The sequence below is a fragment of the Artibeus jamaicensis genome, unplaced genomic scaffold (genome assembly GCF_021234435.1).
Source record: "Artibeus jamaicensis isolate MK-2021 breed Jamaican fruit bat unplaced genomic scaffold, CSHL_Jam_final contig_889, whole genome shotgun sequence".
NCBI lineage: Eukaryota > Metazoa > Chordata > Mammalia > Chiroptera > Phyllostomidae > Artibeus > Artibeus jamaicensis.
Genome location: NW_026522005.1, coordinates 1,615,834 through 1,636,241, shown reverse-complemented (window position 1 = coordinate 1,636,241; position 20,408 = coordinate 1,615,834). Strand labels below are relative to the sequence as shown.

The 20,408-nt window shown below is 44.8% G+C and overlaps 1 protein-coding gene across 3 annotated transcripts in view; it reads right to left on the bottom strand.

The window, feature by feature from the left end:
* Positions 1–168: 168 nt before the first annotated feature.
* Positions 169–20,408, bottom strand: part of ATP10D (ATPase phospholipid transporting 10D (putative)) — an 84,242-nt gene continuing 64,002 nt past the window's right edge. For 2 of the 3 annotated variants that reach the window (XM_037164739.2, XM_053654909.1), the window contains 7 exons: positions 18,848–18,924; positions 17,707–17,832; positions 14,937–15,137; positions 11,346–11,426; positions 10,053–10,157; positions 6,096–6,283; positions 169–3,116 (listed from right to left, as the gene is read on the bottom strand). In XM_037164739.2, the coding sequence (XP_037020634.2) occupies positions 2,789–3,116; positions 6,096–6,283; positions 10,053–10,157; positions 11,346–11,426; positions 14,937–15,137; positions 17,707–17,832; positions 18,848–18,924 (1,106 nt within the window). In that variant the 3' untranslated portion in view covers positions 169–2,788. The remainder of the gene's footprint in view (positions 3,117–6,095; positions 6,284–10,052; positions 10,158–11,345; positions 11,427–14,936; positions 15,138–17,706; positions 17,833–18,847; positions 18,925–20,408) is intronic. The other variant, XM_053654908.1, reaches the window with a different exon arrangement.

Below are 20,408 nucleotides of genomic sequence, written 5' to 3'. Positions count from 1 at the left end.
ACTGGGAATGGAACAGGCGACCCTTTGGTTCACAGCCCATCCTCAATCCAATGACCTACACCAGCCAGGGCTATTTTATCACTTTTTAAACATCTTCCCCTGAGGACATTTTTTCATTGCATTTTAGAAAGAGAGGAAGGAGGTGAGAGAGAAACATTGATGTGAGAAAGAAACATCAGTCGGTTGCCTTCTCGTACGCATCCCAACCAGGTACTGAACCCGAAAGCTGGATGTGTTCCCTGAGTGAGAATCACACCCTGCCCTTCTGGTCCACAGGGTGATGCTCCGACCAACTGAGCTGCAGAGGCTGGGGCATCCAATTCTTTCATTAAGTCTTCGGGGGTAAAATTATATCCCCAGATGTATATGAATCAATTTTTCTTGGCTACCAGTAGCAATGACATCATACTCTAAGTCTCTTAAAATTCAGTGAAATCTGAATACCAAATGTAATAGTTCACATCAGCTTGGGTAACTTGTGTAGGAGTTATTTATTTGTACATGAGACCATTTAAAGGCTTAATACAGATCCAAGTTCTTTTTCACCTGAAGGCCAGATGTGTTTAAGAACCCAGAATTTGCCTGACTGGTGTGGTTCAGTGGGTTGGGTGTTACCCCAAAAACCTAAGGTTACTGATTCAGTTCTTGGTCAGGGCACTTGCCTGGGTTTCAGCCCAGGGCCTTGGTTGGGGGCATGCAAGAGGCAACCAATCAATGTTTCTCTCCCCTTCCTCCTCCCTTCCCCGCTCTCTAAAAAAAATAAATTAAAAAAAAAGAACCCAGAATATTTCAGAAATAACAAAAATACACTTTAACATCTAGTAATACATTTTTTTGTAGCAAATATGTGAACATTATTTTATAGCATCACCTCTGTTGATGGCATTGAGTTGTGCCTAATTCATAAAAAAAATTTTCAGTGTTCAGAGTACTTGGGATTGTGGAATTGTGGTTAAGAGACTGCGGCCCCATAACTCAAGCACTCGAGTTTCATCTGCTCCTGTGTGTACATACTTAGCGGTTTGTCTTAGTCTGTATGGCTCATTCCTTTTATCCTTAGATTCTAACCTTTTATTTATTAGTAAGACTATCTGTACATTTTTATTTATCAGAAGATGATGATCTCAGGAAATAAATGCCAGCCAGCTACTTTGAGGATAACAGAGGAAATAACATCACTAATTGTTCCATACAAGAAAAAGCCAAAACACTATTCTGGTAAAAGGTGTACTTTTCCCTCTAAGTTTTGGAACCAGAACCAATCCACTTACAGTTGGATTCTGTGAATGTCTAGAGGAGTGACAATAGTCTTTAGTGCACATTATTTACAAAACAGTTTATTTAAAAAAAACAATAAGGAAGCGGAAGCAACTTCCATTAGCTATGTGCCATTTTTCAAGTTCTGGAAAGTCTATGGAAAAGACTATTTGCAATAATATCAGAAGGCTCCAAAAACATCAGAGCAGCAGAGGAGGCAGCAGGCAGAAGATAAAGCCTGAGAATAATATTTAGCGTTTAATAGTCATTAAGACAATAGGAATGGACCAGCGGTTTGGAGATTTCATGAAGGAAATTCCAGGTGACTGGCAGCTGACAATTTTCAAATGAACAGATACAGAATTTTAAAAGAACCCAACAAGAATACAGGATCTTACAACAACACCTGGTCTTACTTGGGATAAATTATTTCTTTGTTCCAACTAAAACCAGCATATAGGACCAGTAACAGCAGTTAACCTGCTATATATAGATACGCCTGTTCTAAAATGTGTTAAACAAATTGTTCTAAGAACCTCACGGACTCCTTCTGAGAACCACCTATATTAGTCTCAATTCACATCTCATTTTAGAAGTTACAGCACCTGAAAAGCTGTATGGGTTGGTAAGGACTAGACACCCTCAAGTGGTCTCTTGAAGATTGTTTGGAAACTGATTGTCTCACTCTGACCGGGCAGTTGGTCACTTAGACAATACAGGAAATTGCCAAATGGGCTACAGGCTCAGCTGCGTCTGCCTGACTCACCCATGGTTTTGGTTTCCCAATTAACACCTGCACACAGGTGGACCTCAAGAAAGGGCTTTGCCTGCCGCTGGCTCCCATCACCTGCGGGAGCCTGGGAGCCTTGGCATTTCCGCCCCCCCCCCCCCCACCACTTCCCAGCTCAGGAGAACGCTGAAATGAGCAGAGGTCTGCTTGACATCTTCAGCCAGAAGATCAAAACCATCTCTTAAAAAAATAAAAAGCTATTAATAATACTATTTTAAAATAGTATCATTGTTATTTTAGGTGCATTGTTGTTTAAAAGGCTCTTGGATTTTTTTTTCCTCTGGAAATCAACCATTTATAACATTTTTTTCATGTAGAATTCTCAGAATTCTAACCAATCAATCTAAAACTACTTTGTTCTTTTCTGAATTAAAAAAATATCAGATTGGAGTCTGCTCATTTAAAGCATTTCTCTGGAATCTGAGTGCTCACAGTAAAATAAATATATCTCAAATGAATTTCCTTGAAAACATTTCTATGTTGAAGACCATTAAAATGCTTTTACAAAATCCTTAGTGTTTCATAAAAGCATTTGATTGTGAATTAAATATTTTACTTCCCTAAACCCTGTCCAGGTCAAATGTAAAACATACAATAAAGGATATCACATTGGCTTTTTCAAGGAAGTAAAATGTTCATGACCATTAAGGAAAAACCCAAGTCGCTCCTGCTTGGTAGAGGCGCCTCTTCTGAGTCTCCACACGTGAAGGAATACTTACCTGAAGAGGGCATCCTGCTTCTTTAACCCTCCGAGGGCTTGGCCATCCCTGAGGTCTTAGTTTCAGAGTAGTCCGAGTCTAAAGCAGTTTCACACACACAGGAGCTCCCTTGCTCAGCGGCACAAGAACTTGCTGACATCATTCCAATGAGAGCGGGGCCGCACATGGGTCTTCTCTCGGACTTGGCAGCTGAGTGGTCAGCACACGTAGATGTCACTTGACCCACCTTTCCAGCTCCTCTCCACTTCTTGAAGGCTTCAGCCCTCTCCTCTGGAGTCAGTCTGTCCAAGTGCTTAGCCCTCAGAAGTGGAGATGGAAACAGGGACCCCTGAAGAACTCGGTACGTAAACCTAGGTCACAAAAAGCATCACAGAATTACATTCACCACCGCAAATGCATCATGGGACACAAAAAATGCCAATTAGAAATAGTAAAAGTGTCTGGTGGCCATTTGCCTCCTTGAGGTGAGGAGGGAGGATAAGCTACATACAGAACAGAGATGACAACAATATTAAATAAATTAATATTTGTAAAGTGCCTAAGAAATGACGAGTATCTTGTGAGTGCTTATTAAATAAATAAAGCAAACATCTATAATACTAGAGACACCAATAGTGCTACATTATAGGCATAATGTTAGGTTCAATAAGAAAGAACATAGAAAGCAGAGTGCTGGCACATAGCAAGTTTTCAGAAAGCATTAGCTATTAATATCCTCTGGCTACTGTATCAAACCACCACAAACTTGTCCCAAAGCGGGCCATGTTTCTGGTGTTATAGCATCCTCAAAACCATGTGGATCCCCACTGTGTGCCATGGGGATGATGCCAGTAGGTAAGAGGGTCTTCCACAGGCCTGTCCTGTATAATCCCCTGTCCTCTCTCGATGGCTGCAGAGATGGCAGAGGGGACCCAGGCGTCGCACTCCGGATCTCTCAGGCGCTAGCAAAAGGTCATCTGCCACACTCTTGGCCTCTCTAGACATGCTCCTCACAAGCACGGGGCTTTAGCAACTTTTGCAGCCTGGAGAGTCTGAGGATTTCCTAAATCTAGTTCCTCTTGACTTACCAGTTCTTCCATAGTCTCTCTTCTCTCACAATCTACCATAAACAAGAAGAAGAAGGCAGGCCAGACCGCCAACACTTTGCCTAGCGATCTCCTCACCTAACCATCCAAATGCGTTGTCCTCGAGCCCCGGTTTCTGCCCCTGTATTGCCGAGATCCACTTAACCTCAAATTCCCAGGAATGTGTTTTTAATTTCATTGTGAGTCCTCACCGGCAGTGCCTTTAACTTTCTCTCCCATGCTTCCCAACTTTCTTCTGAATCCTCACCAGCAAGAATTTTAACGTCCTACCTACAGTCTGTTAGAGGAAGTCCAGTGTTTCTCTGTGTCTCAAAATCCTCCCAGTCCCCGCCCATCACCCAGTTTTAAAGCCACTCCCACGTGTCTGGGTATTTGTTACAGCAGCACCCCTCTTCTGGGTAATCAGGACCTACATATGTTTCCTATGGCCGCTGTAACCAATCACCACAAACTTAATGGCTTAGAACAACACAATTCAATTCTCTCACAGTTCTGCAGGCCAGGGATTCTGAAAGTAGCTTCCCTGGGCTAAAACCAAGGTGTTGGAAGGCCCATGCTCCTTCTGGAGAATCCACTCCTTGCTTTTCCCAGCTCCTGTGGCTGTAAGCATTCCTTGCTTTATGGCTAAGAAAACTCTGCCTCCGTAGTAACAGTGCCTTCTCCTCTTCTGTTTGTGTCCAATCTCCCTCTGCCTCTCTCTTACAAGGATGCTTGTGATGACATTTAGGGCCCATGCAAGTAACACGGGATATTCTCCTTGTCTCAAGTCCCTTAATGTAGTCACATCTGCAAAGACTTATTTTGTTAATAAGGTAACATTCGAAGGTTCTAGGAATTAGGGCGTGGATATCTTTTAGGGCAGCGGTCCCCAACCTTTTTCGCACCAGGGACTGGTTTCATGAAGACAGTTTTCCCACGGACTAGGGGTGGCAGTGGGGAGGGGAGGCAGGAGGTGGAGCTGTCCTGCCACTCACCTCCTGCTGTGCAGCCCGGTTCCTAACAAGCCACAAACCGACACGGCCCACAGCCCGGGTACCAGGGACCCCTGTTGTAGAGGGTCATTTTTTTCAGCCTACCATAGCAATATTAAATAGAATTGTTAATAATTCTATTTAATAGTACAGTTAATAATACTCTTAAAGGAATTTGGAAGGCTATAACTTTATTTCTTCATGAATTGTACAAGTTCATCTTGTGTTTTTAATCTGAAAGCTGGTAATACCTATAAACACTATAGAAGCCCCTCAGTTTAACAGATATTGTTAAGTACACAGCTACAAGCCCCGTAGAATAACTCAGGTGGATTTTCCTTATGCCTTTCTTTTCAATGGGCTAGGTCGTAACATTTCAGGCTTTGGGAGCCAAGGAGTTTCAGCTGGAAATGCAGCCACAGACAATAATCAATTAGTGTCACTAATGTTCCAATGAGACTTTATTTACAGAAGAGTAGCAGGCCAGACCCGCCTGTCAGCCCGTTTGTCGGCCCTATCAGAGAATAATATGAAATCACCATCTTGACTTTCGTATCATCTTTAAAAATGTAGAACAACCATTTGCTACAGTGTTTTCGGCCAAACAGATAAGATAGATTCTAGAAAACTATAGAGAGTAAGAGCAAGAGCTCTGACAGTGCTTCAAGAATCTGTGACTAAAAACCCATACATACTTCTTAGCCATTTCCATCCCATGCCGTAGTAGAAATCAGGTAAACCAAATTGGGAAGGATAATGAGAGTCAGAGAAGGAAGGAAGTTGTATAGTTGGAAGGGCTTACAGGTTGTAGTTAACTGCTACTTGTCGCTCAGGACCCCTTCTCTTTCTTCTTCCTTTTTGAAGTCCCTAGATTTCAGCCACTCAGTCTGTATACCAAGGTTGCAGTTAATAGAATGTGAGCAATGATGTGTGCAACTTCTGGGTTATGTTATGAGAGAGAAGAGGAGGGGTAGGGAGAGGACAGAAGGGGAGAGAAGATGAACCTGCTCCTCTCTCCCTCGGGCCGGTAGGGGCACTGATGTGCTGCTAATGGTGAGTTTCTTCAATCACGCAGATGAGGGCAACACCGGTGGGAGGTGGCAGAACAAAAAGAGAGGGAAGGATCTAGGTCCTGGGACGACCTTGAGGAGCAGAGCTGCCCTACTCTGTGGACTACTACACTGAAGGCCTATCAATCATTCGTAGTAGGCGCCTGGAGGACTCTAAGCCTGTGATTTCACTCGCTTGCTTGGTGACAAAACACACACCATACCTGGGCAGAAGAGCCACGCAGGTGGTGAGGACACAAACCAAGTAGAACACCGGGTCCAGCATGTGCTCCTGCATAATCCAGTAGGGGTTGGAGGGTGGGTTGCAAGTCACACACATGGACCCAAAAGCCAAGGCGAAGAGAAAATAGGCTAGGATGCTGCCCACGATGACCACCAGGTGGATCCAAGTCTGCAAAACAAACGCACGGGCGGATGAACACCGGCACTCACAGGGCGCTGCGGCTGTGCTGCCCGGACAGCGTGGCCGAGCGGCGGTGCCAGTGCGAGAAATCTCCATGATACAAACACAGACACACTAAACGGCTAAGACAAGGCATCTTTCACAAAGAGCTCATATCACCGTTTAAATTCTGTAAAACTAAATAAAATGCCCAAAGGTAACTCTGATGACCGGTTTACTCAGCATTGCGAACCATGGGGTGTTTGGATTTTCTCAAATTTTTCTTTTTTCATTTAGTCTCACCCACTCACTAGTCAGTCTCCTCATTAAGGTAATACCTTCAGCTGTGGTAGACGTTACTGCTGCTCATCACTGTTCTCTTTCTCTCCCCCAAATGAGCATTTGGGAGGATCGCACTCCCCTGAAAATAAGCACGTCCACACATCTTGCCTTGACCACTGCGAGGTAAATGGAAGCAGTACATATGCACAAGTTTCAGGCTGCTTGCTTCTGCAAGGAAGAGCTGGTGTGCAATTTTCTGCGCGGTCTCCTTTCCTTCCGTGTTGACTGAGAAGCTCCCTTTGGGGACGACTCCAGGTGTAGAGAGAGCTACAAGGCTCAGCCTGGGTCTGAGAGCCACCCTGCGGGACGGTTGTTCTAGTGCCGTCTAGAACCTTGGTTAAGTTTACACATGCGAGAAATGAGTTTCTGCGGATCACAGCTTACCCTACTCGCCTTCACATTCACGGAGAGCCCGCACTGTTAGTTTTCTCAATGTTTTTCTCTGAAATGACTATTTAATTAACTTTTTTTTTTTAAGAAAAAATAAGCAGATAACTAACTACCTTAAATGTAACATCCGTATTACCTGTCATAATAGTGCTGAGTCTGGTCTGTTTTTGTTACGAAGGGAAATGAGCAAAATTTGTGGTGATAAAACCTAATAGCACCAAACAAACTTCCTCTTTGATGCAATCCGAAGTGTGAAAAGCAAGATCACCGTGACATCACGTAGCACGCGGTGTCTCTTAGTGCAGAGTGCGAACAGTCCCGCCCAAGTCACAGGGCATGCCTTGGGGCTGTCTGTCCTGCTTTGGGGGGAAGCACCGCCTTTATTAATCTTTCTTATTTTCCACCATTACACTTTTCAAACAAGAGTCAATTTTCTCCTGCATGCTTACCTTGTGAAGTATTTCCCCATGATTCATATCGTCACGACAGTCACAAAGACTACTCATTTTTTTGTTGGTAAAATGTATACACTGCTTAGAAAATCTGTGCTAGATCCTTAAGATCATCGTGACTATAAAAAAATGATGTCATTTTCTTCCTTTGTCCAATGGCCTTCTTTTCCACTGAGCCTTTGGCAAGTGAGACGGCGCCATGGTGGAGGTGACACATTAGAATAAACTGATAGGAGGAAGTTAAATCAGGGAGACAGGGTCAAAACCATCAGGGAGGCGGCAATGAGTTGTGAGCAAGAGGTGAAGGGAGGCTGATTCGTAGTCTCAGCATGACGGACCCTGCCTGACAAGGCCCCTCCAGAGGCCCTGAGCATGAGAAACAATTGATTGTTACGCCCGGGGAAACGCTCATCAAGCATTGCCTCTCCCTGGCACGAGAAGCCATGCTTCCTTCGTTAATGACGCACCCTTTACACAGCAGCCAGTTTTCCTTGGCACTCAGCTTCACTGCCCGTCTTGATGAGGACTCCTGGCATGGTGCACAGTCTTGGCAAGAGAGCCCTCCTCTGGCCGAGGCCGATGACTGAAGCAAAGGGAGTATAATTCTGTCACCACAGACTAAACTTGGCGCAGGGCGAGGCATGAGCAGAGACAAACGACTGGAGCCAATCAGAACAGAGAACAGCCCAGACAAGCCTGCTCACTAGTTTCTGCTCCCTGGATCTCCGGACCACTCTGGTTTCCTGGGAGGTTTTTGTTTTGTTTTCCTGTGGCTGCTCAGTAGATTTTTGAATACCTTTTCTATCTGCTCAGTTAGCCAGAACAGATTGCTGATGCTTATTAGCAGTGAACTCAAACTGACCTGTTAGATCCTTCAGAACGCTCAGAAGTGTCGGAATTTGTGACACTCCCTTTGGCAGGAACCAGAGGCAACTACACAACTGCTTAGCAATGAACTCAAGTAGATTAAACAATGCCAGATTTTAGTTCTAGAATCCCTTTTCTGCTCCTTACCTGGTATTTGTAGGCATTAATTTTGTACTACACTTCAGGCTTGTCAGCAGGTTACAAGCACAGTGAGGGATTCCAAAATACTCAGCTCCACTTTAGAAATCATTATAAGTAATTTTGTAACAATAGTTCATGTAACACTTTATAACCTCACTCATCTATTTCCTGTTTGAAATGCATCACTATCAGGACGGTACACAGACCCCAACACTGGTTAGTCATTTAATTACTCATTTACCTATTTGAGTATTTTCTTGAGCATGTACTGTATGCCAGTCTGTCATAGATAATGTCGTACAGTGGTGAACGAAATAAGCACGAACTCTACCCTCAAACAGATGGTAGTGTAACGCAGAGGGGAAACATGTCTCCGATAATCACATAATTAAGTGAATAATTATAAGTTGCTATTAGAGCTATGAAGAGAACGAGAGGATGATATGGGAAAACTGGAGGGTAAAAGAAAAGCTCTTGAGAAGAGTTGCATTTCTGCTAGGAGTCCAGGAAGGAACAAGGAGTACTCCCAGCAGAAGACGGGGTAAACGCTAAGGCTCCCATGTGGCCCTGAGCTCAATGCATCTGAGAAACTGGAAGACAGTGGTTCCAGCCCATGGACATGAGTCCATGGACATGAGTTGGACAGAGAAGTAGAGGCATCACTGCATGAGGTCTTACAGGCCATCTGAGGGCTTTTAGATTGTATTACAAGTGCATTGGGAGCCCACTTAAGGATTTTATCCAAAGCAGAGCAAAAAGATATGACTTATGTCTCAGAGGGATGATTCTGGTTGTGTTGAAGAGGAGGGCTGGAGGAGGCAAGGGCTTGCAAAGATGGGAAGACTGAAGAGGCTGTAGCAATAATCTAGGAAGAGATGATAATGACGTTGACTACAGCAGAGACAATGCCAATGGAAATGAGTGAGCAACATAAATAATCACAGAGGGAGTTTATTCTCCAGAGGTGGGTGGGATGTGCCTGGTCTGCAAAGGAAGGCTGGCAGCAAAGCCCCCATTATCTGAATCCCACACACTGGCTTTCCTGCGGAGAGCCACCCTGCAATTGTTTTGATGAAAAGACTTAACTTTATCATTAAGTCAGCAACTAAGTTCAAAAAGACCTAGATTTAAGTCAACAGTAAATATTCTGGAGGAAGAAAAAGATATTCATTTTATATCATGAGAAAAGCATAAAGCCATCCCTTACTAACTAAAGTCAGTACACCAGGATTATGGCTTAATACCTCCTTCTATTTTGCTTGAAAGGCATCGGCTTGGGCTTGAAGAATGCCGGCCATTGAAAAGTAACCGTTCCTCTACCCTGACCCACCCCTCCATGGACCGTCCACCACGGACACCAGGCAGGGGTTTCCCACTTGACCTGCCTGCACGTCACCCTCAGCATCATGCCATCAACAATCAACAACTGAAAAGCCACGGATCACCCTGCTTCCGTGGAGTTGTCACGCTTCTCATCACCACTTATCTTCTAGGCTTGAAGGGCTTAGCAGGGTCCCTGCTCACAGAAGACATTTCCTGAGGCACACAGAGTTCCAGGCTACTGCAGAAGCAGGAAATCCACTCACCAAACTCTTGCTTTCAAGTACCAGGTGAAGGAGAATGATGAACAGAGCAGCTGTGTTCAGGGGGTTTCCAAACGTGAAGATGTCAACGTCCGAGCCCTGGTAGGTCTACAGAGAGAGGACAACAGGCAGTGATCTTGGAGAGCTCTGTGTGCCTGGGAGATCTCTGGAGAGCTCTGGAGAGCAGTGGGGTGGGTATCGCCACTTTACTCTACAGCTCAGCTGAGCACTGAGTCCCTTTTACAATGTTGCCAATGATGGTCATGTAAGATACACTTGAACATGGTCATGTAGGATACACTAGAAAAGAGAGGGCCACCTTTCTCTTAGGCCATCTAATCTGTGAACTTTTCGAATCATAATTCATCTTCCTGGAAACTTTTACTCATACTTCACGCTTTTCAAGGTGTAGAGAAGTATCAAACAGGTTGCACTCAACAGAGCTGCAACCCTTCCAAACAGCTACTACGGCCAAGCTGAGTCGGTATCTCTGCTGGGTAAGTGCCCTCTCCTCCTCTTCGACGTTTATCAGCTCCTTAAATTATTCCCTGTATCGCTCAGTTTTCTGATCTTTGAAAATTCTAGTCATTCTTTTCTGAAAACACCTCAGACTGTCTTATCTGTATTTCTCTTAAGAGGCAGTAAACCCAGGATATCCTGGCTGGAAAAAAAGTCAAGTCATGTATTTAAATAAAGAACTAAAGAACAGAAATTGTTAACTTAGAGACCACTTTGTTCCAGGGACGGGTGTGGGCGGCTGGGCAGCTGTATCAGGCTGTTTTGTGCTTGGCACTGGCCTGAATTTTTAAATTAACATTGACACATTTTGTGCTTAGTCACATTTCTTCCATTCTTTATCTGTGAAATAGGTTTTTATGTTTTTTGGGGAATACTTTTAAGGGCTTAAATTTAACACTCTTAATGTCATCCAGGTAAAATTAGCCCAGTACTTACTAATAACAGATTTTGTATTCTGACTTTGCCTCTCTGATTTTGGCTCATCTAATTACATTGCTGGACTTTCAATTTTATTTAAATCATTGACAAAAATTATTAAGCAGTACCTGACCAAAAGAGGCCTAAGAGGACTCAACTAGGCACTTCTTTCCAGATTTAATCCATCGTCTAATATATATTTTTGGGAGGAGGGAGTATAATTTAGTCTGTTAGTAATCAACTTGACAATATGAGCCATCTGTCCTAACACACCCATTCTCTACGATAATACCAGCTACAAAGTACAAAGAAACATCACCAATTCACGAAGAGCAAATCCTCTGGTGAACAAGGACTCACATAGTAAGGCACAAAGAAGCAGACCAGGCTCTGGTAAAAGGCATCCAACAAGGTGATCCAGAAGGTGAGGGGTAGGTATGCCTGAAAATGAAGCAGATGGTAGGGAGGGGGAGGTGAATACGGGTCAAGCAGAGTCAAGGAACAACAGAAGCCAGTACCTCCCTTTGCTTCCCTGGAAGAAAACTCTCTTCCTTCATTTTTCACTCCTCAAACAGGTGGGATTTGAAAACAGTGTGGGATGAGTGCGGAGTGATGCTGAATGAGTAAGTTCACGGGTAAAAAACACCCCTGAAGGAACTCCTTTCACTTGTGCTGCTTTAATCATCAGGTCAAACTTAAATGTGCCTCCGATGGGGAGACTGGTGCTCTTTCCATTTCCTGTCAATCAGAAAATACTGTTCCGGGGACGTCTCCACTTCACCTACGTCCCTCTGTCTTCGCTCTAATTCTCCATCAACTCCACGAAGGACTGAATGGCCCCCTAACTGGCCTCTTTGCTTCCTCTCCCACCCTAATCCAACCTTCCCATAGCAGCCGGGTATTTTTTAAAAAACTATAAATCAGGTCGTACTGCAATCACCTCCCTCTGCACTTCCAATACAATCTAAGTTCCTTCCCGTGGCCTTTAAGGTCCTGCATGATCTGCCCGCTGCAGCCCCGGCTCACCAGGGTGACCCCTACAGTTCTTACCCTCATTCACCATGGTCCCACAACACAAACTTCATTTTATTCCTCAGACATGCCAAATCCACTGTTTCCTTGAGTATTCCCCTGGGCTGTTTTCTCTGCCAGAAATTCTTTGCCCCAGATGGCCCACAGGACCGGTTCTTCACTATTCACATCCTCGGTCAAATGTCCCTTCCTCACAGAGGCACCGAGCAACCAGTCTAAAGGTTACGCCCACTTAATCATTTACTACCATGGCGCCCTCAGACGTCTCTCATCGCCAACAAAAGTCATCTCGTTTACCTAATGATTTTGAGTATGTGGCTCATAGCAGGTACTCAACAAATATTTGGTAAATTAATAAACTTCGCTTATGTAACTTTTCATGTGTACTGCATCGTACTGAAAGCTTACACAAAGAAGCAGACAGACCAAGGAGAGACACTGGTCAGTCACAAGTGGCTGAACACAGTTTTCAAACAGAAGCCGACTCTGACTGAATAGCACTGTGTGTGCAGGATTCTGGGGCTGCATTCAGACCCAGAAGGGAGGATACTGCGTCATGGTTTATTAGCGATGTCTGCCGTGGAAAAAATGGCATTGCATATCTCTGGGCTAGTTTTTTCTTAAGGTGTTCTATGCAGTCAATAACCTTTTATCAATAGCCACATGCTGGGAATCTGCCTATTACCATGTATTATAAAACTGGCCAGCTGGACAGAACAATGCAAGCAAAGGATGGATAACAGGAAACAATGACCTCAACTCTTGCCAGGATAAGGACCAAATCTTCAGCTTATAAGCATGGGCTTTCAAAACACCAGCTATAACATTCTAAAGGGCCCTCCTTCACCCCTCTTCCTCCAATGGGCTTGGAATTTAACTTAGGCCTGGACAACCTTCATTAATATCAACCATCTGAGTATATTCCTGCATCCTGGCCTTGAACTTTAAGTCAGAATGGACTCCTTTAGGAAAACCCCTTGTTGTTATTTGATTTGACTGGATTAGATAATTAAAGGACAATAAAGATTTCTTCTTCCCTGAAAGCTGAATGTGTGGTGTCTCCTCTGTGTTGGCTGCTCTACAAAAGCCCAAGGACATTAAATTTCTCTCCAGTCTGGAAAGGCGGATCAAGCTGGAGTGAAGGTGGACTAACAAAAATAAACATATCACTTTAAATTTGGGATTTCCTCAAATTTCCGGTTAATTATGGGAGTTAAAATATATCACTATTGCGAGCTAGAATTTTACACATATCACTTGACTTAATCCTCGCACCATCTCTATAAAGTAAAGAAACTGAAGGGCAGGTCAGTTAAATAACTTACAAAGGTCACGCACTGCAGAAACAGAGTTTAAACTCAGGCTACACGCAGCCCATGATTTCTAACATGTGCTGATCTATGTCACTGTTTTAAGAACAGCAACAGAAGGCCAACACACAGGTGTCATGGGGTGGGTCTCAGTACTGACTGTCCACTGCTTGTACAGGAAACCCTTCTTCTCAACCCTGTCCCTGTGGTTCGGCCCCAGTGGGAATGGGGCACGTCCCAGGCCTGGCCAATGGGAAAACATTCTTTCCAGCCACAGGGAAAGTCATGGGGCTCCACCTTGGCCAGTGAGTTACAACATAACCATAAGTGAGGACATTTACAGTTGCATTAAGAGTAACAGTTTCTGTCACCATTATACCTGGATCTTGCAGCTATTTGAGCCAATTAATCCCTCTTTCTCATTTAGGCAAATTCAGCTGGTTTATTATCATTTGCAACTGTATCATTTGATACAGTCTTGACTAACAGCGTCCTCTTTTCAAGACTAGAATATCTGACTAGACTGACCTCTCGGCACTATTCATGTCGAAGTGTCTTTTAGGCTGCTGGTCTACCTCGGGTGCTGTGATCTGGACAATGCACTTGTGAGAACACTTTGGATCTCCAGTACTAAATGCCAAGGTGTGTTGGGGGGGTGGGGTGGAACTCAAGGACTAAAGATAGCATCAGTGTTCTTTCTGCAGCAAAGCATTAACTGTGGACACCATGGGCTCAGGAGCCCATGCACCATGCACTAGCCCGGGGACTTGGCCAGGTTACTTATGGTACCTCCCTGTGCCTCACTTTCCTCATCTACAGTGTGGATAATGAGAGCATCTATCTTGCACTTAAAACAGTGAATGGCATGCAGAAGGCACTACATAAATGCTCGTAAGTGTAATATTCATGCCGGCTATTATTAATTTTGTAAACAATGAATTAGAAAGAGGAGTGTTGTGACAGCTAACTCAATCGGCGACGACAATAAGGGCAGAGAGAGATGGGTGGAAAGCGGGGGACAGCTGTAAGTGATATGTCACTGGTAGACGACAGGACTAGAAGATCAATAAAGCGGAGGTGGGGCCGTTCCGATCACTCTCCTGCTGTGCCTGGCAGGAGAGCCTGGAGGATTTAACTGGCTTTGGAGCCAGACTGAGAAGCGTGCTGGCACTGACTCTGCCATTTTCTGTGACATTTTCAGAAAAATGACTTAACCTTTAGAGGTTCGGATTCTTCACCTTAGGGAGCAACGCTAGGTTCTCTCTCAGAGTATTTTGTGAGATAAATGAGACAGAGATGTTTAGTAGTTTGCACAATAAAAGGCAGAGTAGAGTTTACTAAATACTAGATATTATTTAGCTGTGAGGTTTAAATACTAGGTTTGTTCTCGTACAAGTACTTAAGGTCTTTCATAATTTTACCTGTGTTCATCTCAGAAGTGAATAACAATATCTGCCATGTTTTAGTGGAGATCTGAAATAATCAGACAATTCAAACAGTTTTACACAGTTCTGTAGGTCCTTGAGGACTGGAGCTGGGCTGACTGAACAATGTCCGGACTTGGACGTCGGGAGTGTATTGGTCTCAACGGCGCGGCTTTGGCACCCACCTCTGACTCCTGCCCACTCTTGTAAAGTTCAGGCACCTGCAAGAGGGTCTCTGCAGACACATCTTTCTCCAAAACACCATAAATGACGGGCGGGGCAGATGTGAAGAGGAGGTTGAAGAAGATCAACACCCAATAGTCAGTCATGGATGTTCCTGAAAACCCACAAAAGAACTGGTACCAGAAAAGGAGGTTCACATAGGCCTAGGAACACAAAGAGGAACATTCGCATCTTAGAGACAGCAAGGTGTGCTGGGACCACACATCACTCTTGAACCGTGTGATCACAGCCTCAGTGCAGGTTCCTTACTTACAGAATGGACGACCGCATCTTACCATGCAGGTTCTTTTGGGGGGGGTGATTTATTAAATTAAGACACACACACACATACCACTTTCTGTGTGGTGCTGGCACTACTCTGAGAGCTTTACAGGAAGTTCATTTAATCATCGTAACAACTTGGGAATTATCTTGCCCCCGTCATACAGATGAAGAAAATAGGCACAGAGAGGAACTGGCCCACAGTTACCTGGCTAAGAAGTGGTGTAGGCAGCTTCCAACTTCAGACCTTTTGGGCGGAGATGAGGAGACCCTCGCTCAGTGCCTGGTAGGCAGCAGACACACAACCCTTTCATTCTCTTGCTTTTTGGGTTCACAATCATTTTTTAGTGATGAAATGCAATGGTACTAACAGGGTGGCCGGCCATCCCAGTTTGCTTGGGACTGAGGCCTTTCCCAGGATATGGGGAATCTCACGGCCCAAACCGGGACAGCCCCAGACAAAGCAGGCCGGTCTGTCACCCTGGAGGCTGGGAACTATACTCTGCATAGTTTCCTCCCACATTTTCTCTCAAACTAAGTCCATGGAAGCAAAACCTCTGCCCTCAAGCGGGGCATGCCAGAGGAGAGGACACCAAACCTGCAAGGGGTCTGTTTCAAGGCCTGGGACACACTCCCTCTGGATGGTTTACCTCTAGGCCATTTTCTCAACCTCTCTGTTATTTGGCTTCCGTGTCTGGGAAACAAGAATTACACCACCTCAGGGCTTCATATAGAGATCAAGTAAGAAAGTGCTCCTGATCTCTGAAGTGCCTTCCAAATATTAAAATGCTGTTATCGTCATCACAGACACACGGGGACACCTTAGGACAGGGGCCACGACCCTGAGAACACAGCTTCCCAGCCTGCAGTCCACGGACATACAGAGTACCCGACTCCTAAACAGGCATTTGCTCTGGGACTGTGTGGTTTGGGGCACTGTTCTGGGAGTGAATCCGCAGTCCTCATCTCGAGCAAAAGGTTGTTCAAGACCCAGGGACTCCAATGGCCCCGGTGGCTGCCCTTCTCTCCATACTGCATAAAGCACCCGTGGGCCAGGCAGGTAAGAGAAAGAAGCTGAGGGGGGAGGCGGGGTGAACGGCCAGCGAGGGTCACAGAGAAGAAAGGTCACAGAGAAGAAAGGTCACAGGGAAGAAAGGTCACAGGGAAGAAAGGTCACAGGGCCCGCGCTCCCCGGAGCTGTGCTCTGCTGGAAACACCCCCTCAGCCGGCATCTCTTTCTAAGATGAGTGTTTCCCAACCCTTGGGTTTAATCTTCTGAGAATGGAGAAAAATGTAAAGGCATTGAAAAAAACAAAACAAACCCGAGGAGAGGAGCTTCTCTTCAAAAGTCATTGACCACTAAATCCTGAAATTTTACACGAGAAATCCCAGCTTTCCCCAGAATCACACACTCACAGACATTATACGTTTCAAGAATTTTCATAAAGTATCAAGGTTTTATTAAACTCTGACTAAATGCACTAATTTAATTAGTAAAGTACAGTGACCTTTCTAAAAACTCATTGTGCGTGAGGGAAAAAAGATGCTCCTGCTGACTGACAGACAGACAGACAGACATACGCACCTAAATCACACATATGATATCCAAAAAACGACTCATTACAGTTATTTTCCCTAAATGTGGCCTTTCAATGGAGTGATATAAATTTATGTTCACTGCTAACACGCTACATATGGAATTTGAAGACTAGGAATACATTTGGCCTGTAAGACATGGCGTAGTTACATTGCCGCCCCACCCAGAAGGGAGTTAGTTCAGTGAGGCCACCTAAGATCAACAGGATTTTTTAAAAAAGAAACTGAAATTTAAGTGGCATGCCAAAGATTAGAAGCCAGAACATCTCATCAAATTTGGCCCTTTTAGGAACTGCATTGTCAAAATAAAGTTTCTTAATCATCAGATAACTACCAGGCACGAATACACTTCACAGGCCCGCCAGAGCGTGCCTGCATTGTGAACGCCAGCCAGCTACAGGCCAAGGCGTCACACTGGGTTTTCAACTGCATCTTCGCTGTAACCCAAGGGGCATCAATTTGGAGACAGCAGATTTTTTTGGTATCTTCTGTAAAATGGAAGCAAACCCTTCTACTCGTTTCTGACAGGCGATATTAAACATTTCGTAATCCCACTTGTCACAGCCTTTATAGGGAAGGTCAAAAATTCGATTTTAAATGAATCAGACGGGCCTTAATTGAATTTAAATGCACAGGGAATAGGACCTGCTAGCAGATGGACAAGCCTAGCAATTTGCTGTCAGCGGCCGAAACATAGCACATTCCCAGCTTACTTCTGCGAAGACAGCAGGGTGCTCCTGGCTGCCCCCGACACATCAGTAAGTGAAGGGAGCTTAGTGCGGGGCGCTTCCTTTTCATCCCACACACATGTAGGATTGAGAGGTGGGAAGGAGTGAATTCTCGGGAGCTACATACCACGTTCTTGTAGAAGAAATAGAGAATCATGTTGGAAAGTCGTGTGTAACACCAGTGCCCGTGGACAAGAAGGAGCTTGCTGAGATGTTTGAACTGAGAAACGGCGAAGTCACTGGCCATCACAGCCTGCAGGGGCAATGAAAAGAGATGGCCACCCTGAGCGATCACACCTGTCACAGCACACGGAGCGTGGCGACCTGACCGTCACCAGGCTCAGATTCATCAAATACGTGGTTTAAACGTTACATACAGGCCAAAAAAACAAAAACAAAAAACAAAACCCTAACCCTGCAAAACCCACAAATACAGACAAACAAAAAACTCCATAAAAACAAAACCCTTAGAGAAGCCTTCACAATGGGTTGCCTGAGGTTCCTACTCAGCTTCCCGACGTGGTCAAATGGAACAAGACCTCTCTCTGGTTACTGCTCATGAGGTAATTTCAACAAGTGCACTTTCCCGAGAAAGCAGCCCCTCAGCAAGGACTGTGCACATTCACTTCCCCTCAGTGAGGGGAGTGTCAACCCTGCAGTCACGATTTCAGGTAACTTTGTATAGATCCCTGCATTTCTGATGTTTCGTATGGAGGGCATGGTGTTCATTTCTCGGGAAGCCTAAGTCTCGCATCCCACCTTCCTCTGACAGCATGTGCTCCACTCACAGAAGGCAATTTTTTGGATAAGCTTCTGTCTGAACGTTGTACCCAAACACTATGGGGCGCATGCGCATGCTCACACGCACGCAAACAGGACTCTCCCACCTCCCTTGTTCTCTCCTCTTCTCTTCTCCCTCTCTCTTCATGATCTCTAGGCCTTCTGTTCAAATCCTTAGAAGTTTTTTTCAGTTGCAAAAATCACATCATTAACCCAGGGCATCTATCTATCTATCTACAGTTTGATCTAGATTAGCTATATTTTTTCATCTGAACAAGTGAACCAGAGAGCTAAAATTACCCAGGAAAACACCTTAGTACTTATCCAGTGAATAAAAAACAAATAAATGGAAAAAGTTCCGGTCTCCCGTTCCTGAGCTCACCATATAGACTTTTTCTATTAATACAACATAGATTTTTACCATAGAGAATGTTGCCTTGGATGGGCAGGTCAAGTTCATGGAATTGGGGTGCATCACATCCACTCACCTGCATGCCTTCTTGACCAGAGATCCCTATCCCAATGTCTGCCACTTGTATCATGCTGACGTCATTGGCACCATCACCTTTGTGGGACAGAAGGAAAGGTGTATGAGGAGTAAAGAAATGATGCGAACATTGCAAATCAATATTGGCCACTCAAGCAAACATACACCTTTTTCAAAGTTGATCGTGGCATCCCATCACCATCAGGATGAATCCCAAATTCACGACACCCTTAAAACGCTTCATGCCACGGCGCCTCTCTGGACTGATCTCCCCTTTCTCCATCCACCCAGGCTGCTTCTCACACAGCTGTCCTCATCACCGCCAGCCCAGGATGTCAACTGCTCTTGCGCTCAGCTTAGCTGTCACTTCCTCTGGGAGATCCTTCTCATACTCCCTTTAGATCAGATGCCCCTTCCTTAGGCTCCACCCCGACCCTTCCATGTCCACTCTCATACCCTTCACGTGATACCATGCCTGCTATAGATTCCTTGGTCTCTCCAACACACTGGAAGCCTCTTAAGAGGAGCTGTTACATTCTGTTGGTAATGAACATTCGTTGTTCCCAAATGTCCACCAACCATTCACTTGGTTTCTGGGGGGAATACTATGTTGATTTTCCTTGGGGACTCTGAGTCATGTGGCTTGTGAAGGCAAACCCTAACCCCCAGATTTAGGATGGACAACTGACCCAATCCTGGGTGATTAGCAACATCTGTTAATTGGCCTCAATGACTGGTTCAGATATAGGCACACGCCTCAACTTAACTGATACAATCAACATGTCCAGGGGTTCTAGCCTCAGGAATATTCGGATCCTGCGGCTTCACCAATTCATTCATTGACAATGTTCATTCTGTAAAATGGTTGAACAAAATTCCACCCTAATCCTGCTACTTTATTCCAAAAGTGTAAAAAGAGGTGCTATCTTTTCACTCAGGCTGTTAATAAGATAGGATGCAAACCTGAGAGTTTTGGGTGGCTCCCTCAGCACCTCGACGGGAGCAGCCACCTTCAACTGAAAACAACCCGGGTGAACACAGGAACTGGCAGACACGGCTGAGTCCTCCTCTCGCTCCTCTCTAAACACTGGAATGGCTCAGAGCTCAAACTCACACCACTGCTTTTTTCCATTTATGCTCATTTTTGGTGATCTCATCTACTATCAAGGCTTTAAATATCATCACTGGACTTATGATTCCCAATTTTATACTTCTAGCCTTTGTATCCAGCTGCGTACCTGACATCACTGCTTAGATATCCGATGGATTTCCAAACATAACATGTATAAAACCCAACTCGTGACTCTATCTCAGTAAATGGCAGCTCTTTCCTTTCCATCCTTCAAGACAAAACTGTGTTGTCCCCTGCGGACATCAGCAAATGTCACCCACTCTTTCCTCCGACCATGTCCATTACGTGACCATGTCCCACCACCTCCCCCACTTCCATCTGGGCACAGGCCACCATCATCTCCTGCCTCCATTATTTCAACAGCTTCTCAGCTGGTCTCCTTACTCACATCTTTGTACCCCAACACAGCAGGCATGTGGTCCTTTTAAAC